At 32.8% G+C, this 25383-nt stretch overlaps 3 protein-coding genes across 6 annotated transcripts; 2 read left to right on the plus strand and 1 right to left on the minus strand.

The window, feature by feature from the left end:
• The first annotated feature begins 379 nt into the window (after nt 1–379).
• Nucleotides 380–9008, plus strand: LOC127087086 (dolichol kinase EVAN). 3 transcript variants are annotated; one of them, XR_007789775.1, is made up of 15 exons: nt 384–770; nt 841–953; nt 1046–1219; nt 1317–1421; nt 2520–2590; nt 2674–2751; nt 2829–3043; nt 3670–3859; nt 4605–4670; nt 5324–5412; nt 5507–5621; nt 6308–6359; nt 6440–6540; nt 7248–7443; nt 8721–9008. XR_007789775.1 is itself a non-coding variant. In XM_051027940.1 (14 exons), exons 1-14 carry the CDS (start codon nt 589–591, stop codon nt 7359–7361), a joined length of 1656 nt encoding a protein of 551 aa, XP_050883897.1. In that variant the 5' UTR covers nt 380–588; the 3' UTR covers nt 7362–7791. The 3 variants fall into 3 exon arrangements, 2 of the variants coding, with proteins under 2 accessions (XP_050883897.1, XP_050883896.1); XM_051027940.1 differs by lacking the exon at nt 8721–9008 and having other exon boundaries at nt 380–770; nt 6449–6540; nt 7248–7791; XM_051027939.1 differs by lacking the exon at nt 8721–9008 and having other exon boundaries at nt 7248–7791.
• Nucleotides 9009–18207: 9199 nt separating this feature from the next.
• On the plus strand, nt 18208–18917 carry LOC127087088 (protein SMALL AUXIN UP-REGULATED RNA 51). Its single transcript, XM_051027944.1, has one exon. The coding sequence runs from the start codon at nt 18279–18281 to the stop codon at nt 18687–18689; it is 411 nt and encodes a 136-aa protein (XP_050883901.1). The 5' UTR covers nt 18208–18278; the 3' UTR covers nt 18690–18917.
• A 64-nt stretch (nt 18918–18981) lies between these two features.
• On the minus strand, nt 18982–23287 carry LOC127087087 (ABC transporter F family member 1). Of its 2 annotated transcripts, XM_051027943.1 has the most exons (7): nt 23128–23287; nt 22809–23022; nt 21704–21835; nt 21496–21569; nt 21190–21400; nt 20863–21097; nt 18982–20214 (listed from the first exon to the last, which is right to left on the minus strand). In XM_051027943.1, exons 5-7 carry the CDS (start codon nt 21310–21312, stop codon nt 19157–19159), a joined length of 1416 nt encoding a protein of 471 aa, XP_050883900.1. In that variant the 5' UTR covers nt 21313–21400; nt 21496–21569; nt 21704–21835; nt 22809–23022; nt 23128–23287; the 3' UTR covers nt 18982–19156. The 2 variants fall into 2 exon arrangements, with proteins under 2 accessions (XP_050883900.1, XP_050883899.1); XM_051027942.1 differs by lacking the exon at nt 21704–21835.
• Between the last annotated feature and the right edge of the window lie 2096 nt (nt 23288–25383).

A 25383-nucleotide genomic window follows, 5' to 3' on the forward strand; every position in this document is an offset into this window, starting at 1 on the left:
CGAATGATGACAATACTGCTGATATGATTACCAAGACATTGTCAAACAACAAGTTTTTTCACTGTATGTAACTGATAAAGCTGCATGACGAAAACTAGTTTGTTTGTTAGTGTAGAGTTTGTTCTAAGGTGGAGATTTATGGTATTTAGGTCGAATTCTAGTCTCGATAGGTATAACTTCACGGTTCATCCGTAATTGAAGATGTGCGCCTTAGTCGAAATGATATTTTATGTGCTATTTGATCCAATCTTGAATTAAGCCACGTGTACTTGCATTTCGTTTTTAAAATATTCATACCATGTAGCGTTTCTGATGTTAAAATAGAGATGACAAAATGTCCGATTTTAAAACTTGAATAAGCTGGTCTTATTAAAAAAAGTATGTAAAAACACGTTAAATTAGGAAAGTTGATTAATCTTATGAATGAAATAATAGTAATTAATCTGTCAAAACAGAAGAGAACGCGTAATTTGACTGGAAATTGACAAATGGGTTTGGTATCAGAATCAGAAAGCAACAATGAGTCCACCAACCTTCTTCTTCTTCTTCCCATCGTCCCGTTCTCTCTTTCTTCCCGCCTAATTTTCCATGACGACGTCGTTTTTCAACGGCGAGAGAGTCGTTCTTCTCTTCTTCATCTCTAGAATCCTCTACTCTCTCCCCATCTCTCTCCTCTCCCATGGCGTTTCTCTCTCCCTCATCGCCCTCGCCGCATTCTTCCTCGAGATCTCCGTCGATTCTTCCAATTCTCCCTTCCCTCTCCGCACCAGGTACATCTCCCTCTCCCTCTCTCTCATTCATCGATTCATCGGTTCATTCATTAATTTCCCCTTTTTTCAGACCCGGTGCTTCCTCCGGAATTCTACTCGGTGCAATCACTCTCCCGTCTCTCATTCTCTCCAAATTGATTCAATCATCACGTGGATTCTCGCTCCAACTACTTCAACCTCAAGGTTTTTCTTATTCCTTTTCAGTTTTAGGGTTTTTATTATATATAGAATTGTCAAATGCAGTTTCGTGATTTGTATAAAATGTTAATGTATAGAGATTGAGTATCTGACATTGCAATACTGGGCAACATCTGCCAGCGTCTTCTCTGTGCTTTTATACCTCGCCTTGACTATAAGGCGTTCTCATTGGGGTTTAAGGTTTAGCTTCTCTTTCGTTTTCCTTCAAGCTGTGCTCTGTATTGCAGCACTTTTGACTACGTCTCAAATTGGTAACATTCTGTTTTTTTGTTTTTTTTGGACTGTTGAATCATATAGTTGAGGAATCTGTATTCTGATAATACTGTTATTGTTTCTTTTTATTCTTAGGGTTGCACCCTGCACTGAAGCTTTCGTGGGTGTTTTTTCATGGATTGGCGTCCGTCAAGCTAATTCAGCATTTCATGAAAACTTTTCCGTATTGTGCTTCCATTGGTAGGTTTTTCTTATACATCTGTTATTCTTCTGTGTGTTTTGGATTTTACTATCGTTACAACTGAAATGGGACTAAAATTTAAAAAAAGAATTTTGGGAGAAATACTGTGTTTGTTATTTCAAGTAACAAGCAGACACTTGACGTTAGGGATTTATCAATCAGTCATGGAAGGCAAGTGCTCTTCCTATTTTACCTATCCTGCCTCATGTAGTCCTGCCATGTCAATTAAAATCAGCAAATCTGTTTAGAAAGAGTGAGTATGGAAGTATCAACTTGCACTATGGGAAAATTAACCTTTCCCACGTGAGAGAATTCTCGAGGGAAGCAAATTTTTGATGTGAAAATCCCCTTAATATGAGAGGTAAAAGTGACTGAACCTAGTTAAGAGAAATTTCACGGTAATATATAAGGAATACAATATAGTATTCTCCAACCAACAAGGATGATACAAAAAGCTCCTATTCACTGCCAACAGAGTAGAAATCCCTAAAGACAACAATCAACAAAAATAATCCACAAGTACAATAGTGAGAAAAAATCCAACCATACAGATCTAAAACACACAGCTTCAAGCAAGATTATCTACTAAAATTTACTGAAAACAGAGCATAAGCAAGTAGCAAAAACTGAGTCAATGTTTTCCCATCTCATTCTGCTCCAGTTGACACCCAGAAGGAAAATGTAACCAAGTTTTCGAACAACTCTTTCTGTCTCTCTTCTACCATGTCACACTTTCTCCCGTTTCCCGTTCTTTTCCTTTTTTTTTTTTAATTTCAAAATTATTGGCCATATTCTCTGTTTAAGGCCAAGTACAATAGATTCAGCCCTTCCTTGGTGGGAGCTTTCTAGCACCACCCATGAAGAAGACCCAACCCAACAAAATCATTACTATATACAAACAAGGTTTCTTTAAATTCTTACTTGATTTTTGTTTTTTTGTCCTTTTGTCAGTAGCTGTATTCATTTTTCACCCTTATCTGAAATATGAAAATGCTGAATTACTGCCGTTATACGATCATTTCTTAGAATAATATACTTGACTAGGGGTGTTTAATATGTCGGCTCTTTTATTGATCATGGTTTCTCACTGATTTTAGGGGAAGCGTTCTTGGTGACAGCTGGTATTGTTCTCTATTTTGGTGATATGCTGTTGCTTACTATAAAAAAGGTTACCAAATTTTAACACAATTTTAGATAAATAATGCATGTGTATATATATTTATGTTATTGGTGATTACAATGTTTAAACAGCTATGTGGACTATTGGTGTCATCAGAGTTGGATACTACAGATGAAATAAAACGAAGTGAGATAAATATTATAATTCAGGTATTGGTCCTTACCTTATGATTTTTTTATGTTACTGGTATAACTAGATCAGCTAAAATAATCTACTGCTTCTACAGGGGCTTGTCCTTGGGCTTCTTCTATATCCAATAGCTTTGAAATATATTCTCCAAATATGGGAGTGGTTAATAAATACAATTTATTCTGAACAAAAAAGATACTATGAGATTGGGAGATCCCTCATATTTTTTGCTTCCCTTGGACTTGCCCTCATTGTGTTTGTACCATTATGGATGCAGTTCGTACAGGAGTTTGACATGCATCCCTTTTTCTGGTATGACATCAGTATTTGATAATTTTGTTAGCTGCCAGTTACTGATGTTTTCAGATATGATCTGAAATACTATGGAAGTGGTAATAACAGGATGCTTGGAAAGTAGTTTTTTTGACTATGAGCTGTATAATATATTTCATGCTGGCAGCTCTTATACATACATGTTATAGAATAAGGCAACACAAGCTGTTGAATACACCCGGAACTGTGGCATGCAGAGCATGTTCACTGTAACATCTGATTCCACTGTATTCACATACCTAATATAGACTAATTTGTAAAAATATGAATGCAAGAATCTTAATAAAGTCTGAACATAATTCTCCAAATACGATTGTTTTTGAAAAAACCTATAGAAGCCAATATAGTGGTTTTTATGTTGGCTGCACTAGCAGCCTGAGTTTATCCATATCATGAATCCATAGAGAGAAATAGTAGTAGAAGAAACTGGGACTTATTCAACTTGGAGTCCCAAATAGATAAGTTTTTAAACCATGATGACAGTATCATGTTCAAATAATTTTTGGTAAACATAAAACCACTGTTTTTTTTACTTTATCATATCATTATACCAGCTGTTTTGTTAGATTACTATCTTTTAATTTTTTTGAAACTTCTCATTGCAGGGTGCTTTCCTTTGTTTTCTCAGAGCCATCCAAAAGACTGTCGTTGTGTATCTATTGGATGTGTATAATTTCTGTTTCTGTTTTGCGGTTCTATACCATCTCTAAGAACAGTAAGATTGAGAGGATTCTTTTGCGGAAATACTACCATCTGATAGCTGTCTTGATGTTTTCACCTGCCCTTATCTTTCAGGTAGTTTGCGAGACTACATGATTATTTGTTATCTAATGGTATTGAGTGGACTCTGCCACTTGGTACCCATTATCCATTTTCTTTTTCCATTAAATTTCAGTGCCTTGTGTTTTATTGTGATTGAAAGCAGGGAAAATGTATGAACTCTCCCTTGAATTTATCTCATTTTGAATAGCTGCCATTAACTTTCAAATCATGATGAAAGGCCCTTTAGTTTAAATTTCTGATACTTGTAAATAGACCCTTACATATCTAAGTTAATAAAAAAACTATTCATCATAAGCCTTCTATTTAATGATTAATGCATATGACAATCTATAATCTGTCATTTTTTTTCAAAAATATTTTAAAAAATTCCCCACTTTATTATTTTAATTATTTTATGGTTTCTACTTTTGCAATTAAAAATAAATAATTTGTTTTTTTTATCAATCTAGTAAGTTTAGGAAAATGAGAGATTGTGTTAAGTATTAATTGACACATGCAAGTCGTGTGATAACTGATTCATTAATATTTGTTTTTCACAAATGCTATTTGAAAGTTAGTTTTCATTTAATAGTTAAGAAAAATAAAAGGAAAAAGAATAATTGAGCCATAACGTGTACAACAAAACATAAATATTTTTTCCTTTACACCAGCATTATAAAGGTCATTTGTGCCATGACTTGTACGAGAATATGTTTTATATTGATCAATTGTGCTAATGTATGGCAGATGTAATGCCCACTTTTTTGATTGTTTTCAGGCAAAATTTCTCGATCTAGCTTTTGGCGCGGCATTGGCGGTTTTCTTAATATTAGAAATTATTCGAGTAAGTATCTTGAAATGCATTCAGCTTAGTGTTGGTGAGATCATACTTTAAAAGGGTGATGTGTGTTTCCTTGTTTCTTGTTGATTTTGTCACTAACAATCCATAAGGAATCAATATTTAAATTCATTATACTTCAGTTTGGAAAACTGCCATCAGATGTATCTTTCTTTATGCGGCCAAAACAGTTAATTTGAGTGGGTCCTGTGAGATGTATTTGCAATAGTCCGTGTATTGATGATAACAAAAGGAAAGGGGATAAAGTATGTAACTGAGACACATTGCAAACTACTAGAACAGTTTCTGTAGAGATACGTCATTAAATTTCTGATTTCATGAAAATTTGTTGAATTGTTTAAAAATTATGATTATGTGAATTGATCATTTAATCCCAACAATACTAGTGTTGTGCAATGATATCTATTATCAATACAATACTACACGTACAGTCGTATTTCTTATTGAAACCATTGGATGCTAGTCATGAAGATACTTAATTCATGATGAGTTGAAAATCAACTTCACAATCCGAGTCTTTATTTTCTAAAAGCTAAAGTTTCTAATATTACTGCCCAAAAGTTCAAATGATTCAGAGCAGGCTGATCGGTATTTATAAGTTTTCTTAGTTGTTTTTTCATTGACATTGTCTTACTTAGGTATGGAGAATCTGGCCCTTAGGACAACCAATAAATCAATTCATGAATGCATTCACCGATCACCGTGACTCTGATCTTCTCATTGTCAGGTATTCTGCTCTTTTCACTATAGCCCATATTAGAGTGTTTTTGATACACAGCTGCATTTAATTCTCTTTCATGACAAAATTTCCTTTTGCCCAGCCACTTCTCACTCTTGCTTGGATGTGCTCTTCCTATTTGGTTGTCTTCTGGGTACAATGATCGAGCTCTTGCCCCTTTTGCGGGAATTTTGAGCCTAGGAATTGGAGATACAATGGTAAGTCCCATTTTGCAAAATCTGCAAGAACCTGAATCAATCTAGGCTGTGACAATTTTGGAGAAAGTAATTTACTCCCATTTTGCGGGTTTTTTGGGAAATCAATACTCCCTCCGTCTCATAAAAAGTGTCTCATTTGCACTTTTTCTGTCTCAAAATAATTGTCCTTTTACAATATCAATGCAACATTTATTATTATTTTTCCACTATCATACCCCTATTTAATAGCTTTTACTTTATTCAACCACTCTTTCAACTACAATTAATAGGGGTATTCTAGTAAATAATACTAGTATTATTTTTATCATCAAAACCAACACATCTAATTATTTTCTTAAGAACCGTGAATTGTTCAAATTGGGCACTTTTTATGAGACGGAGGGAGTATGATTTTTCATGAATACTAATGTATGATAATTTTTCTGTGAGTTTAGACTACTTTAACTGTCAATAAACAGTTCCCATGGAGAAGCAAATTGATTAATTTCTAAAAGGGCTGTATTGAAAAATAAGCATTTATGGGTGTACCATTTTGCTTGAGGCGGTGAAGTCAAAGACTAATTAAAAGCATTAAAAAGATGTTTTTTTAGCATATTTTTTTTATCCACAAATGTTAAAAGAAATTTTTGCTTAATGGTTGCTTATCTCCGTGGTTGATAGTAATTGATTCTTTATTTTTTGTTTAGGCATCAATGGTTGGGTACAAGTATGGTGTTTTGAGGTGGAGTAAAACTGGCAGTAAGTATTTTCTTTATTAATGGTTTTTATCAGTGTTTTCTGTTGCATCATGTGAATGTATAGCTTTCTAATTTTTCCAGAGAAAACAGTTGAAGGTACTGCAGCTGGTATAACGTCTGTGCTAGCTGCTTGCTCTTTACTCCTTCCACTCTTAGCATCAGCCGGATACATTTTCACTCAGGTAAAGGATTTGGTTAAATGTGAATGTTAGCAAACTCATTATTAGTAATAAAGTTGATTTTTATTGGTGTTGATATCAAAGGAACTTGATACCTTAGTTCAGTACTTCAGGTCTTCTGTCACTCTTTACATAAAACAAGTCCCACATTATTCTTGTTCCTTTATCCCTGTTTCATATACACCAAAGCTTTATACAGTTATTTTGGTTACCACTGGCATCAAATAATTTTATTTTTTGCACCAATAAGTTAACAATCTAATGGACAAGCACTGCCCACTTTGATTCATGCATACAAGCATCTGCTGCATGAGGAGATAGGTCCGACTTTAAGTTCCATGAATTGTATGTCTTACGGGAGTACTTGCACTCTTTTCCCCCAACTCTCATCTTTTCTCACATGTGCAAACCGGGCATTCATAAGGGACACCTTTATGCTTCATTTCAATCTCTCCTGTATCCCGTCTGAGGAAGGGAGAGAAAGGAGTGGGAAAAGTAAGCCTATAGTGTTACAGCCGAGTTGTATACTCCAATCCAAGGACAGTAAGATGCAGTTTCATCTTTAGCGTCCATTTTAATAAGGATAAAGTACAAAAGTTACCATTTATTTTTGATAAAATGAAATGGTCAAAGCCTGCTAGTATTCTAGAATGTTTGTTCCTTGGACTATCGAGTTTTTCTTTAACGTCTTTGTTAATTACTTTTTGCAGCATTGGTTCTCTCTACTTCTAGCTGTGACTGCAAGTGGCTTGTTGGAAGCCTACACGGCGCAACTTGACAACGCCTTTATACCGCTTTTTTTCTATAGTCTTCTCTGTTTGTAGGAATAGCTTCTCACTAAAGCAAGTTTCCTTGAAGAGCAATGACTGGTTTCTGCAAACGAGCTTCGGTGTTTTGGCAGAAAAGGTCAGATGATTATTAACCAATGCAGTGGCGATTTATGACAGTTAGGTTTGGTGTACATAGTTAGGATTGTATCTTTATACAGAAGTGGTAGGAATATAGGTGTTTTGACGTTTTCTTTTAAGGGGTTAATACCTAACACATAGCTTACAGTATACAGGATAGGAGTGACAATTTTCCCTTTTTATGAAACACTAGTGCACTTGGTCTAAAGGAATTTTTAATGTCTTCTATATTCACACGAATAGTACTTTTCCTTTCTTAAGGTTATGTTGTATCGGCAAGTGGTAGATTCAAATTTTTTAAATCATGCGAGAAATATTCATATACAGTGCACTTGTTCTCAAGGAATTTCGTCTTCAATTTTTACACTTGTAGTACTTTTCAGTTTTTAATGTCTCCAAGCCTTTGGCTCCCATGGATGCTTTGCTCACACCACATTAATTTTTCAACATTCTGATAGGACACCTGGACACTTAGACATATTCTGAAAGATTATGGAATAAATGAATATGAGTTGGTTAAGATATTCTTTGATTTTAGGGAGTTTCTGTTATAAAAGAGAGGGAAGGGTAGGAGAAATTCATTTAGAAATATTGTTAGAAGAGTTACACATAGCTCTGGTTAAAGAGTTCATAGAACTCTCTGGTTTATGCATTTCATTCCTTTTTTTCATCATTGTAAGAGCTTGAGGCTCTCCATTTCTAGTCAATTAAATTCATTTCATCACCTTAAACTTCTGAGTCCTATCACATTCCCACCGGAATTGTCTTGATGAACTCTAACAATGGTAACCTTCGAAATTCCAACACTTGAGACGAGTGTTTCTAAACTTGTTAAATCAGCATTTCATATAGATTTGTGTTAGTAACTTTGAGCAATTGTGCCTTGGATTGGAATAATTGAGTGGTTTGGGCATTATCATGAGTAATTCTACTGAATTCTCTTGACTTCATTAATTGAGTTAAAATATGGAAAATTACCATTGTTCTTGCTTTCTCAACAATTTGAACAATAGTATGAGGTTACTTTTGCCAAGGTTCAGCAGTCAATGTGATTTTATTATTGTATCATGTTTTTGAAGATGGTTATCGCCAGCTAGAGTGGAGTTGACATATCTATTGACCTGTGACCAAAGCAAAATATCTATAGTTGCATTGTTGTTCCAAAGCAAAATGTCTATAGTTGCATTGTTGTTCCAAAAGTAACCGTAGCTTCAGGTCATGCATGACGCAACTTGCTAGTTATTGGGTTCAAAATTGAGACATTTTTGTTTGCAGATTGCTGATGTATATATGACCTTGAGGGGTTAGTTAAGTGTAATTGATGAACGTGGGACATTCAACACATGTACTCTAATGAAAGACGCGTTATGTTGTGGGGTACTGTGACGCGTTATAAAGTTTAAAGAACCATGTTCAATCACTTTGGACCACGAAAGTGCTTACTGTATATGCTAGGACAAAAAAGTACGTTTGTAAACTATTTCGAATAGATTGGTCGTGCTACTACTTGTTACTCTCTTCAATCATTTTTCTATTCATATTTTTAGCATTTTTCATATTTTTTATTTACTGTTCTCTCTCCTCTAGAAATCTAATTTTTATTCATTACTTTCACCCATCTCTATCTCCTTCCACCTTATATTTTTATGAAAAAATGAACCAAAGGCTATGATTTACTAATGGGCCCATCCAATGGCTCATACTTAACTGATTCTAGTGTCTGCACAGACCAACGACTACAGTGGATCTTGGACTTCAAAAATCACGTTTGAATTTTGAGTTAGAATTAATTATGAAGGCAACAGTTAATTTTAGTCCAGAGTATTTAGTGTGTTTGGTTCTACAATGACAGTGAAATAACTCGCTAAAAATCATTTTAAGAAAATTTTACCTTGTACCCCTACAATTAACCCCATACCCCTATAAAAATTTAAAAATTCCCATTTTACCCTTAATTGATTTTAACCAATTTATCATTTCATTTTTACCATTCAGTTGAAAATTGTAAAAATTACACTTTCACACCCCTCGCACCGGAACTCTTGCAAAAAGACTTCCGGTATGTATTTTTCCAAACCGGAAGACTTTAAGAAAGACTTCCGGAACACAAAAAAAGCAAACCGGAACACTTAAGGAAAGAGTTCCGGTTCAGATAAAAAAAAATTCAAAAAAATTTGCATACCGGAACTCTTGCAAAAAGACTTCCGGTATGTATTTTTCCAAACCGGAAGACTTTAGGAAAGACTTCCGGAACACAAAAAAAGCAAACCGGAACACTTAAGGAAAGAGTTCCGGTTCAGATAAAAAAATTCAAAAAAATTTGCATACCGGAACTCTTTGGAGAAGTGTTCCGGTATGCATTATGTGTGTTCCGGAAGTCTTTCCTAAAGTCTTCCGGTACGTTTTTTTTTTTAATTTTTTTTTTTTTTTTTTACAGAAATGAGGGTATTTTGGTCAAAAAAAATTTAATGTAGGGGTATGGGTACAATTGTAGGGGTATAGGGTAAAATTTTCTCATTTTAATTAATTTGGGTTGAAGATTTATGTGGGTTGAATGTTAAATTTAAGTGTAAAAATGAATTCAAAATTTATAAATTTGAGCTTTACCTAAAATCAATTTTAAAGACATAATCAATTCTATTTAAAAAATAAATAAAATATGTCCTATTAATTCTACTCATCTAAACTTATTTTTTACTTTTTAAAATAGAAAAAAATAAATATGCATTTAAGGATTCAAAATTGATTTTATATTCACTTAAAAATAGTTAATCATTAAATTTTATTTAAATTGAAAAGTTAAAATTTGTTACGAAGACAAAATGTCAAAATCAAAATTTCTCGATATTTGAAGAAGCAAAGTGACGATGAAGAGAACATAGGAATGGACACATAGAGACATGTTTAATAAGAGAGTTGGAAGGAGACATGACTAGACGATACTCAAAAAGAGACGTTTCGTAGTATGATAACTCCTACACACACTGCACTCACATGCTTTGGTCTCATTCACCCCACTCTACCTTTTTTATTATTTTTTATAAATGTTATTACTTCCGTCCATTTTTATATGCTATTTTTGTTATTTTCATACACATTTAAAAGTACAAGTATTAAAAAATCATACCGACTTATTAACTCAATCGAACTAAATCAATAATTGTAAAGAATAACGTTTGGTTATGATATTTTTGAACCATTTTTTAACAAAACTGTGCGATTTGATTTGATTTGTAGTGTGTATTTTGCAAACCGAACCGAATCACATTCTATTATAATCCAAACTTCACTTGATCCACGTCCAACTTAAGTTCAAACCCATTACGACATAAGATTAGGATTACAAATGATTTTCTCTTCCCCACACTTAAGGTTTTAGTTTCAACTTTCTCTAATCTCCCCCAACAATATTGCGCTTTCTTATATTCTCCGCAATGTACATCTCGTCTCATTTTCTTTAATATCTTCTCTCATGTTATTTTGTTATCTTCTCATTTTTATGATACTGTTCTCTCTTCCAAATTCGTTTTTATTACATCTTCTTCACTAAGCTCTCATATTTTCTATTTTTCTTTTTTCATCTCTCCTCTAATTTTGTGCTATTGGTGTAGGTGATGTTTTTGTGCTATCACCATAGTGTTATAATGCAATGTACTAATGTTATTGTTTGACACTTTAGTTTGTACTTTGTAATAAACATTGCTCTTTTGTTATTTGAGTTCTTTTATTATTTAGTGCTGAAATGATTTTGTAATTTATATTCATTGACATCATTATTTGTTATTTGATAATATATGAATGACTAAACATAAATTTATGTTGTTTTATATATGTGTTTGTATGACTCAATAAAAATATTGTAAAAAACTAAATCAATTCAAATTACATTGATTTGGTTGAGTTTGGTTCAACTTTATTTCTAAAAACCTATCAAACCAAACAAAACTACATGAATGACTTTTAGCGTTAAAATAATCCAAAATACACAGTGAACACTTCTATTTAAAACTAAAAAAGTATTGAATTTTAGTCCCCTATTTTATTCAATTTAAGAAACTACCTCCCCTATTATTTTTCATTTAAAATTAACAATATATCCATTTTAAAATGATACATCACATGTTAAACATGAAAAACTATTTTATAAGAGCATTTGTCTAACTTCAATAATATAAATATAAATCATACATCATCAATATTCAACACAAAAATGTGTGTGAGAGATAAAAATATTTGAAAAACTTTAAAAATAAAAAATATACATTATATATTTTTAAAATATAATCGCCATTAATTTCTAATGTAAAAATACGAGGGAGGACCTAAACTTTGAATTTCAAATGACGAATAAAATAGAAGATCACCTTAATTTAGAAAAATATTTAATTGCATAAGCATGAATTTGAATATGCAACATTACTTATTTATTTTTTAAAATTCTTTAAAAGATTAAGTTTTAGACATTAAATTATTAAAGAAAGTAGCATGAAATTTTCAATTAAGTTTGTACTACACTTTAACATTATATTTGAAACGGCAACTAAGAGTTCAATAATTAAAAGGAAAAGAAATTCAAAATTAAATTAACTTTTTTTATAATAAAAATCATAATAAGGAGGAAAAATGAGTGATATATGTAATAGTTAAATTAAGTGAAAATATTAGTAAAAAATTCAATCTTTCACAAGCTTTTATTTAAAAATGTATCAATATAATGGAAAGTTGACCAAAGTTATAAACAATTCTTTTATTGCTTTGATTCTAAAAGTCGAGAGTTCTTAGCGTTTTTTGGATTTTTAATCTATTTCTCTATTTAACTATTTGTATAAAATTTTATCTAAGATTCTAGCTAATAGGTTGAGATTTGTGATTGGAAGTGTTATTTTTTAGTTTCAATCAGCTTTTGTTAAAGATAGGCAGATCCTGAATGATATTCTTATAGCTAATGAAATGGTGGACGATGCGTGTGTTAGAACAAGATTTGGTTCTACATTTATACCTTGAGTTTTCATGATAACAATATTGTATTTGTGTGAGAACAATTTTGGTACCCTAATGATTTGTTATTGTGTAGCTTTAACAGTCAATTCTGATTATGAGTTGATGACGTGCAACGTCATCAGTTTCTCAATTTTCGTTATGAATTCCGCTTTTGTGCTAATCACTCATGAGAAGTTCTGAAAGATGTCAAGTTGCTGCTGCAATATTCTTTCTTCTTCTGTGCTGATTCACTCCTGAGAAGTTCTGGAAAGAAGCTATGTTGCTGCTGCAATGTTCTCTCCGCTTCTGTTTCTGGACGTGACTCTGATCATCAAGCTTTTGAAGAATAGAAAGCTTCTGAAGTTTTGTTACTTAGCTGAAGATTATGAAGATCTCAAGTCAGACGTTGAAGTTATCATGGTTCTGAATGAAGTGAAGACTCTGAAGATCTCAAGCAAGACTGTTGACGTTGTCAATGTTTTGACTGAAGATTATGAAGTTTCTGAATCAAACTGTGTGTTTCTCCGTTTCATGCTTCATCAACTATTCATCAGAAGCCAATGAAATTGAAGATAAGATCAAAATGGATACGTGATCAAATAGTACATGGTACAAATCAAATATTCCTTCCACTACCTGATACCGTGGGCAAAGGACAATACTATTTTTCACACTTGTCACTAATCCGTTAGTGGACAACTACATTTTGATTATTCTGGATTTTCCCTCTAGCGATTCCTTTTTCATGCTATATAAAGAGGACTTGGAGACTTGAAAAAAATACTACTGCAACAATTTTACAAGATTGTTTTCTACGTGAAAAAGCTCTATCAGAGATACCAAACACATAAGAGTTTGCTTCAGCGTCCTTAGCTTTGCCTTTCGAGTCTCTTTATCTCCTAAAATCAATTCTTCAAAAAGAGAAGCTCTTGATCTACTCTTCTTCTGATGAGTTGGACCAACAACGACTTATGGTTGAGTCGCTTCTGTGTCTTTTGCTTCAGCGTCCTTAGCTTTGCCTTTCGAGTCTTTATCTTCAGATTATGAGAAATTAATATTCATATCTGCAAATTTTTCAACCAACATTGACTTTTCAGGGTCAAACTTATCATTGAATCTAACATGAATTGAGTCTTTGACAATTCATGTCTCAATGTTAAAGGCTCTGTAGTCTTTTGAGCGTTCATAATATCCTAACAATAAACACTTATGTGCCTTAGAATCAAACTTGCCAAGTTTCGCTTTAGTGTTCAACATAAAGCACTCACAGCCTAAAGGATGAAAGTAAGAAATATTGGGCTTTCTGTTCTTCCACAATTCAGTGAGAGTCTTATCCATAATAGGTCTAATAGAAATCATGTTTTGAATATAACAAGTTATGTTAACTGGTTCTGCCAAGAAATGCTTATCCATATCAGTCTCTTGGATGTTGGTGCGAGACATTTCTTGCAAAGTCCTACTCTTCATTTCTACAACCCCGTTTTGCTGTAGAGTTCTAGGACAGGAGAAATTATGGGAAATGTCATTTGTATCAAAAAGATTTTCAAAATGTTTATTTTCAAATTCGCCATCATGATCACTTCTGACTCTGACTATGTTGCAATCCATCTCTGTTTGTACTTGTGAGCAGAAAGTAGAGAACACCGAATGTGACTCATCCTTGTGTTTTAAGAACTTCACCCATGTCCAACGACTATAGTCATCAACGATGACCAATCCATACTTCTTACCACTGATAAAGGTAGTTTTCACTAGCCCAAACAAATCAATGTGCAGAAGATCTAATGGTCTAAAGGTAGAAACAATAATTTTCATTTTGAAAGATGTTTTAGAAAACTTGCCTTTCTGACATGCTTCACAAAGAGCATCTGAAGCAAACTTCAGATTGGGTAAGCCTCTGACTAATCCAGGCTTATTTAGCTGAGAAATCATTCTCATGCTAACATGGCTCAAACGCCTATGTTATACCCATTGCTCCTTATTAACAAACATTAAGTATTTTACATTTTGATCCTCAAGATCAGAAAGTATGATTATATAAATGTTGTTCTTTCTCTTTCCGTTAAAAAGGACTGTACCATCTTTCTGAATAACAACCTTACATGACTTTTGATTGAAAATGATATCATAACCATTGTCACTAAGTTGACTAATAGACAATAAGTTATGCATCGAACCATCGACCAAAAGAACATTAGTAATAGAAGGAAGTTTACCATTACCAACAGTTCCGGAGCCAATGATCTTCCCTTTCTGATTTCCTCTGAAACCAACGAAACCTCCAGGCTTAAGTTCCAAATCTTGAAGCATAGACCTTTTGTCCGTCATATGCCGTGAGCATCCATTGCCCAGGTACCATGACTGGTGTTTCATCTATGTTGCAGACATCCTTAGCAGCTCAGTTAAAACACCAGTCATAGCACCTGAACAGTGGATGCTCGCGACATATGACGAGCATAAGGTCTATGTTCCAAGATTTGGAACTTAAGCCTAGAGACTTCGTTGGTTTCAGAGGAAAGCAGAAAGGAAAGATCATTGGCTCCGGAACTGTTGGTAATTATAAACTTCCTTCTATTACTATTGTTCTTTTGGTCAATGGTTTAATGCATAACTTATTGTCTATTAGTGAACTTAATGACAATGGTTATGATATCATTTTCAATCAAAAGTCATGTAAGGCTGTTAGTCAGAAAGATGGTACATTCCTTTTTAACGGAAAGAGAAAGAACAACATTTATAAAATCAGACTATTTGATTTAAGAAATCAGACAGTTAGTCAAAATTTCTCTATGACTTGATGGTACGTCTTTGAAGATAAGATTTAGTAGACTATTTAATTTAGCTGAGAATAAAAGAGCGATAGTAGCAGATATGAACGAGTTGGGGTGGGGGAGAATAATGAGGCGTGGAAGTGTGTAAGAGGTTGCACGCTTGGAAGGAGGAGGTAGTGGAAGAGTGTATTGAGAGATTAATCCCAATTGTTTTGCAGGTGGATATAGAAGATAATTGAGTTTGAATTTTACATCATTCTTCTTGCTAAACGACCAGGAGTGCGTATAAAAATTTGTCTGAAGTTGACGTCAACAACAATCAAGCTAACTCCCAATATTTATGGTTGAAGACCGTGTGGCTTAAGATAACCATTTTTCCTGACGGTTGTTACTGAACCGTAGTCCGACTAAGGACAATCTGGCTAGGAGGAAAGTTCTTGCCACGAACGCTCAAGGATGCGCGACAAATTGTGGCGTGGATAAAGATAGAGATCATTTGTTTGTAACATGTAATTTTTCGGTAGGTTGTCGTCTATTATTTTAATTGGTTAGGATTCTCTATGGCATCCCAAAGGACGATTTTGGATCATCTATTGTAGATTGGTGGGCTTGATGGTTTTAAAAAAAATATTCGTTTGATTTTTAACACTTTTGACTCGCGGTATTTTGGATTATCTGAAAAGAGCGAAATAGACATATTTTTAAAAATAAAACGGAACTATTGTATACATTATCTGAAAGGGAAAACTTCATTCGTATTGGTGGTTAAATCGAAATATGTTACTTTCGATTATGATTACCGGTTATGGAGGATTGCATCATTTATTTTGCTTATCAACTAATTTTTTTAATATTTAATATTATAATTTTAGATATATATTTTTTGATATATCTTGTGCTGAATTGACTTGTTTTGATCTTTTATATTTTATTTTAACTTTTATAAAAATATATATTAGAATAATAAATTTTACCATATAAGTTTTTAAATTAAAAAAACTGATATTATCCAAGTTGTCGGCACAACCATTCAACACAACACAATACATATGTTTGAGTTTTTTTACTTAACTTATTTTTTATTTATTTATCTCTTTAAAAGAAGAATTTGTGCAAAAGAATATATTTAAAAAGAGTTTACCTCATCTTTTAGGGAAAAAAATGAGTTAACCTTTAAAATAAATATATAAACAAGCCAAATTATATTGAAACGTCTAATCTAACACAAAATGTATAAAAGTAGGGACATAGAATCAAAGTATACAACAAAAATATGGATTAATGACCGACAACAACCAAACATGTTTCGAAGAAACTAAAAAACAGAAAATCAACCTTACATCCATGCACAAAATAAAGATCACGGATTACTAGAATTAACATAATCAACATTATTTCAATTAATGCAACACTCACTTAATCCATTCCATTCAATATTATTTCATCACATTCGATTCTTTTTAAACTTAAAAGCAACAATAATTATCAAACAACTTTCAAAACAATTAGTCAAACAAAATCTAAAAGAATATATACAATTAAGTTAGTGTATCAGCTTTAAGTATACACGTTATTAAAATTTTCTTTTATATTTAATGTCGTAGCGATTTATAATCAAAAACAACATTTCATATTTATTAAAAAAAATCAAATTTTTGTGTTTTTTTAAAATATAAAAAAATTCAATTGATTGTTATTTATAAAAAATTAAAAGATAAAACAAATTAAATAAAATTTATATTTAATTTTACTTAAAAATATATATATTTTAAATTAAAATACATAAATAAAATAAATTTTAGATGTCTTTTTTTACTTTATAATTGGTAAAAAAGATCTTTTTTAGGAAAGGAGTATATATATCTATAGATATTCAAATCTAATTTGACTTTTTTATTATATATATATATATATATATATATATATATATATATATATATATATATATATATATATATATATATATATATATATATATATATATATAATACAATCAATCTTGTTAAATCAGTTCAATTGCAATTGATTTTGATAGCTATAAAGGAATATTAGACCTAGATATTGACTACGAGTTTGAATCCAGAATATTCTTGATTATTCATTTTTAATAGATAAAATTTTAAACTACTTAACTAAAACAAAAAAAAACATATATAATAGTATTGTGAAGAATAAATATTTTAAAAAAGTAATTTAAATAAAAACTCTATTAAAATATATCTAAACAATTTAAAATCAAACTCATTTAGATATGAGAAATGATATTTTTACGCTAAAATCTACATCTAGACCCGTATTTCACTGTTCACTAATACGGTGAACAGTAAAATATTATAATAACATATATTTTTAAAAATAGAATTAAAAAATATTATTTAATTATTTTTTATTTTTAAATTAAATAATATTGATATAAAATTGTGTGATTAATCAATTTTACAAATTTATTAATCAACTTTTTATATTGTATTAACCAACTTTGATGACCAACTTTGATGACGGCTAAAATTTAGACAACTGAACGTTTATTAATCAACTTCATAATTTTATTAACCAACTTTTTACTTTTTATTAATCAACTTTAGTGTACTTGTAAAAAAATTATTTTTAATATCGGGACGTCTATTAACCAACTTCGCCATTGTACTAACCAATTTTTTACATTTTATTAACCAACTTTATTTCATTACTTTAAAGGTACTGTTCGTGGGGTACTGTATATATTGTTCATACACCGTTCATATACTGTTCATAATTATTATTTTTTAATTTAGAAAAAATACTGTTCACCGTATAAATATGATGATGAGTGTATTTGGTGAAAAAAATAATGTAGGAATAGCGTGTTTAGATACTTGTTTCCCTTTCAAAACAAACTAATAATTAAAAACAAAAGTAACATTATTTATATTTAGTTATACACACTCCAAATAACCTTATCTATCACCCTTGAATCTCATCACATGATTACATGTGTGTGCATATATATAAGTATATGGTAAATAGCTCAAACACTCAACCAAATCTAGCTCTCAAACAAATTGTTTAGACAAAATTCATTAAGAGACACTTGTGCATTATCATGGCCGAGTTTAATGTGAGAAGTACTAGTAGTAACAAAAAGAAGAGTAGAGGTAGCATTGTGAAGCTCATTGAGAAGCTACAAAAGAGGCTATTACTAGTGAGAAACAAATCATCCTCAACCTATGTGCCAGAGGATGTAAAAGAAGGACATTTTGCTGTTATAGCAGAAGGTATGAAAGAACAAGAATCAGAGAGATTTGTGCTTCCATTGAGTTGTTTAACAAATCCAATATTTGTGAGGCTATTGGAGCAAGCAGAAGAAGAGTATGGTTTTGACCATGAAGGTGCACTGACCATACCTTGCAAGCCTAGTGAGCTTCACAAGATAGTGCAACAATGGCAACGTGAGGAGGAAGGTGATACAACATGGAATTCTTGCAATAACTCCATGGTTTTTCAAAACTATTGATAACTAAATAATGAGATGCATATATATGTTTATAGGAAATAAATGTTAGATTTATATTTATTTTAGTCAATCCATATGAAATACATATAGTTAATGATGAAGAGTGTTTACAAGAATAGCTAATAATGGATGGATTGCACTTTTTGGCCTATCTCTTTCTATCTAAATGATTGAAAAACTAAGGAAGTTGTGTTTGCTACTATCATGAACTTTTAGATGAAAATTATTGAAAAGTAGTTTACATGACAGAATTTGTATGGTGGAGATTGATGACATGGTTTTCATACAGAACTGAACTTGGCAATTGTATAGTAGTAGAGATGATTTTAGTTAATTTGAAGCTTCAAAACATTCAGATGGAGCCAGAGAAAAAAAGTAGTGTTACAATATTACACAGATATTTAAACACTAACATACTTCAGATGTGAATTCACTTTATAAGTTTGTATATCACAAACACTATTTTTTCAGTCAGCTAAACCTGCTTTTGCCTTTAGATGCTGCTTGAAATCCATAATGTCACCTTCCCATCTGGTCACAGTTTGATCAGCACAGACCCATATCTCATGAGCCACCTGATTTATGAGCCTAAAATCATGACTAACAAGTACCAAGCCACCATCCCATTCATTCAATGCCTCTGCTAAAGAGTCGATTGTCTCGATATCTAAATGATTGGTTGGCTCGTCTAAGAGAAGCAAGTGAGGTTGTCTATAGGCTAACCACGCAAAGATCACACGACTCCTCTGTCCGTCGGATAAATTTCTCATTGGCATCACCTGTGCTTTACCCGACAATCCGAATTTCCCAATAGCTGCTCTCATCCTCTCTTCTTCATTTCCAGGGTATTCTTTAATCATAAATTGGAGACCAGACAGTTCCAGGTCTAGCTTTTCAGTCAAGTGCTGGTGAAATTGTGCGATGCGAAGGTGGTTATGGCGACGAACCATGCCATCTAAGGGAACCAAATCACCAGTTATGAGCTTTAGGAATGTGCTCTTTCCAGCTCCATTGGGTCCAACCAAAGCAATTCTGGAGTCTAGGTCAACCCCAAAGTCAATGTTCTTGTAGATGAGATTATCAGGAGTGTAACCAAATGTCACCTCCACAAACTGGAGAACAGGTGGGGGAAGTTTACCCACATCAACGAAACGGAAAACTAAAATTTTGTCTCTTACCACCTTCTCTGTAAGTCCACCACGCTGCATTTTTGCAAGAGTCTTCTCTTTACTCTGAGCTTGGCGAGCTAGTTTTGCTGATCCATGGCCAAATCGAGCAATGTATTCCTTCATTGAGGCGATCTGCTCCTGCTCCCATCTATACTGCTTCATCTGATTCTCTTCCAGTTCAGCACGAGTCTGAACATATTGATCATAATTACCAGTATAGAACTTCAGTTTTTTGCTTTGCATGTGGATGATATTTGTGCAGACTCCATTAAGGAAATCCTGGGAGTGTGAAATCACAACCAGAATACGGTCAAACTTCTTCAAATTCTCCTCCAGCCACACACATGCTTCCAAATCTGCAAACATTTTAAAAAAGTAATATGAATGCAGCCATAATCTAAGACCAAAAATTAAAAAATAAGAACAGATGGTATAAAAATTAATAGCAAAAAACATCGCACAGCTATGCTATCGGAGGGACACAGAGGAAGCAAATATATTGGTTTTCATATGAAAGCATAACTAAAAAGTGACACCCATAACTACCCAAGTTAATATATATCAGTAGTCTTAGGAAAAATGTCACACCCATAAAGTGAGATGGTAATGTAGAAAGCAGAGACACAGTGCAAAAAAATGATCAAAGAATTACAAGATGCAAGTAAATGGATATAGCATTCACAGAACAACCATGCTGATATAAGGCATCAAAATATATATTCTCCTGTCTAGATGAAATCCTACCAAATGCTTTATCCAAGGAGACACCAAGAAAACTAGACCCAACAGACAAACTAGAACTAGGACTTAATAATATCCAGGTCTTCTATTTGGTAGGCATGATTGAAACAACATATAAAGAATCCACAAGAGCTTCAATTCAAAATGACAAGTGAGCTCACGAAGAAAATAGTCATTTGAAAATCAATGCATAAAACATGACAAGGTAATAATGACATTTCAGTCACAAATAAAAGATTTATTTATTTCAGGGAGGGGGATACCAAGGTGATTGGTCGGTTCATCAAGAAGAAGAATGGTTGGGTTCATAAATAGGGCTCGTGCTAAAGCAATCCTCATTCTCCATCCACCAGAAAAATCACGTGTCTTCTTTGCCTGCATCTGCTTGTTGAAACCAAGACCAAATAAAATTTCAGCTGCACGCTTTTCTGCAGTTGATGCATCCATAGCTTCCAGTCGCTCATAAACTCGTTCAAGTGCTTCACCACCGCCATCATCCTGGAACAGAAATTAATCAAGCATGGAGTCATCTATAAAAGCAAAAACATCCGTGAGCAAAACAATTCAGATGTTGTAGTACTTAAACATACTTGTGCACCCAGGATTTCAGCTTCTTTCTCCAATCTCAACCTTTCCTCGTCACAGCTAATGACAGCGTCCAATGCAGACATGTCAGAGGCTTCAATTTCCCGGCTAAGGTGATAAATATCCATGTGCTCAGGAATAGGAAGTTCACGTAACCCTATAGCTGTGAGTAGGGTAGATTTTCCACAACCATTTAATCCAAGCAAACCATATCGCCTGAAAGGAAGTTAAAGAAAACACAATATACAGCTATCATCAACGGCATCCTATTCGGGAGTCAGAACACATAAATATTAGGAGTAATGACAAACCTTCCATAATTTAGCTCCAATTCAGAATCAACTATAAGATCATGTCAGTGGAAAGTAACTGATAGAGATTCTATCTGTAAGTGCAGCATAAACCAAACAATCAATAAAATACAGCACTGATCATTTTAAATGCATTGACAATTAACTGTATTTATAATTAGATGGCAGAAATATCTTTTTTATTGCTCAATATTGAAATATCACCTACCTCTGAAGGATTCATAGTAGGTACTACATTCACAAAGGAGAATCGAGATTTTGATCTGGGCTACATGGTAGAATGTCATTGCTACCGGCCCAACTGCTCAGCTAGGTGTTCAAATACAAGCGGGCACCCATGCTAAGAACAATAGTTTAAAAGTAAGACTACTGACCATCTAAATTGAGAATGACAACTCCAGTTTCCGAAAATATGGATTAATAATTAATGAAGGATCTGGGCAGATTGTCCATTTATCTTCTTTTTCCAGAGGTACTACTAGTACAAGGCAATATGTGAATGCAGAAGTAAGCCAGAACATTTTCAATTAAATAACCAAGATATGAATACTCCTTCAATTGAAAAGCCAAGGAAAAGTAATCAAACTAAACTCATAAACTCACTAGCTGAGCCTAAATCAAAATAATCAAACTAAAGGCTATGTTTGGATATCATACAATGTACAGAGCGAAATGAAGCAGAGCGGAGTGGAATGAAGCGGAAGAGAGTCGCTCGAAAATTTTAGTACAGGACAAGTCAAGTTGTTCATTCTGCACAAATGAGAGGGGAAGAAGAAATATAGTGGTAAGTGATAGAATATAACGAAATCCTTCATTCCGCTTCGCTCCATCTGATTTAAAATAATCCAAACAATGAAATATCGTTCCGTTCCATCTCATACTTCACTGCTCATCCAACTCCGTCTATCCAAACAAAGCCTCAATATAATCAAAGTCAGATTGTTTCAAAATAAAGCTACCCCTAAACAGAGCAAAATGCATGAACATCAAACATCAAAGTAACAAAGCCATTCAGGTCCACCAAGTGCATTCCTATCGTCTCACTCTTCCAAAATCAGATTCTTTCTTCTAAATCAACTCTGTTTATTATCTTACTGTTCAAGCTCAATATTTACATTAGTCACTTTTAATTATTAACTCTACAAAGAACTAAACTAACCCTACATGCATCTTTCGGTCACATATCAAACACAGCGAACAAATCAACAAAATCAAAACACTGTACCATAGCTTTTTCAGTAGCAATTAATTAAAGATAAATTAATCAAAATAAAGTTAATTAATAGCACTAACGATGATCAGTTATTGCTCACCCTGATATCTCTGGAAAGGGGATGAGAACAGAGAACGCCGGTGCATGTCCGATCAGATATATGAATATCCCCAATTCCGTTGGCAACACTGTCAACCGTTTTGGATGAAGCAACAACGGCAGCTGCCTTGCCTCCTCTCTTAGCGGCGGCGGCTGCCTTCTTCTGGGCGGCCTTTTTCTTGCTTGCTTCAGACACCATTTTCAATTTCTAAAATCTGTGCATGGAAACAATCAGTTTCTTCTATAGAAACAACTAGAAATTTGAAAACGCGCGTTTGAATAAAGCTGAAAAAAATCAAAGAGAAGAATGAAATGCAAACCTTGAATCGGGAATGTGAGAAGAAGATAGAGATCTAGTGAAGTGGAAATGAAATAGCAGGGGTTTGGATTTTTAAGAGATTTCTTCGTTTTTTAGAGGTGAAGTTTGGAATATATAGAAGTGTCAGCTTCCACGTGTCTCTTTTAGGTTTGATTTTCAAAACGAAAATACTAATGGAATGTTCTAGACTCTAGAGAATATGTACATTGGTAAAAAAAAATTAGATTATTGAAACCAACGTGAAAATATAGGTTTAGATTTCGTCTAACATAAGAAAGTTAATATCTATTAAATTTACTTATTTTATTCTAATTATAATTAATATAATGAAGTTTCCATGCAACTCACATACATAATCATGATTAAGAGTTATTAATGAGTCATTAATAAATTATATTTTTTATTTTCATTTTTTCCAATTAATTGTTGAAATACAAGAAAATTGTGATTTAGCGTCGGTTAAACGCCCTTGCTAAAAAATATTAGCATCTGCCTAACGTCGGTGTCAGAGCGGACACCTTTAAGTTGGAAACAAAGCATAATGTTGAGTCGACGTTATTGACTAGACGAAATGCTAGAGAGACTCTAATACACAAAAGTTGACGCTAGCGTACAAACATGTTTAGGATTAGTGTCGGCTTGTGTTGACACTATTATGATGAAGGAATTTAAATAATCTTACTTGTGTTCCATAGCATCGACTTAAGGCAACATTATCTAGTAATGTGTACTATCTAGTATCTAGTAATGTGTATTTCTGTATCGTCGGCTTTGTTTGACGCTAAGTTTAATAACTTTTTGGGAACAACCAAAACCTAGTTGGGTTGAAACCTACTTTAAATTTCTCTTTTCATGACCTACCAAAACTTGTTAGGAGCCTCTTTAAATTCATAATGAATTACTACCAAAATCTATTTTTAATATACTATGTAATTTCATTCATATTGATATACCAGCACAAGATATCAAACTTGTGTAAATCCATAATAAATTGTTACATTATTTGATAACAAAATACCAAATTGAACTTGATTAAAAAAATACCAACACAAGATATCAAAATATCAACAAAATACCAACACAAAATACGAATCAATAACTCAATTAAAAAGAGCTAACAAGAAAGCTATACACACAAGATGGGCATCAGACTCATCATCCATCTCTCATTTTGTCTTCATGCACCGACTCCGACTGCTCAGTAGACTCATCATCGTAATCGTGATGAGTAATTGGATGGACACTAGAAGAAAAAGTAGAAGGACCCATCTAACCCGACCGTCACATAGCAAATACCTGTTTATGAAGCTCTTCAATTTTTTTTTCCAACTCTACTGTCTCCGCCTTAGCTCTTTATGCACGTGCATTAGCTAATGCAGTCTATTCACATGCTGCAAAAGCCTCAGCTCTAACAACCTCAATGCCTTGGCTTTCTATTTCTCTATTGTGGTTTGTAAATGTCACTTGTGTCAAGTAAGACACTCTGTACCTTATGTTGACTGCTATTTGTACAACTTCATAACACGAGCCTTGCGACTTATCCCCGACAATTTATTTCCAAAGCTGTAGTCTTTCTGATCCATCCACATTATTGTCTTTTAACTTTCCAATAATAAGTTTTTATTTTCTCTATTTTTTTCTCCTTTACAACAATATTTGTGCTTATTATTCGGAATCTCCAATTAAGTGTGCATACCAATTTTAAGATACCAATAAACCGTTTCAAATTCACATTGATTAGTAACATTGGAAAGCTTCGTTTCCACCATAAAAACTTAACTTTCTTATATTAAAAGAAGAAGTTCTCCTGAATCCTTTTCCCATTCCCCAATTTTTCTTAATCGTCGATTTCCACTGATTTTAAATCGTCCCAACAACTTCCCAAAATCTAAAATTCTTTTTATGAGATATCATATGATAATATTTTGTACTGCATTTTCAGCTTTTCATTCGGAATTTTCATATCACATGGTAATATTTTGTTTTACTCGATTCCTTTATAATTATGGTATTGTTTATTTTATTAAACTTATTTTCTATTTGTTTATGCTGTAAACCAATTTAGATCCAACTTTCCCAATTTTTTACAAATTTTCGATTACCATCCTTTTTTATTTCCGAATCAATAAATTTTGATTTGTTATATGCTACTAATAATTTATTGGTTAGTGTTATATGATTAATGGATTCTAAACGTGCATCATATATTTTTAATACATCTATTTTGATTTAATAATTTCTAAACGTGCATCATATA

This window comes from Lathyrus oleraceus, chromosome 5 (assembly GCF_024323335.1).
Source record: "Lathyrus oleraceus cultivar Zhongwan6 chromosome 5, CAAS_Psat_ZW6_1.0, whole genome shotgun sequence".
Lineage (NCBI taxonomy): Eukaryota > Viridiplantae > Streptophyta > Magnoliopsida > Fabales > Fabaceae > Lathyrus > Lathyrus oleraceus.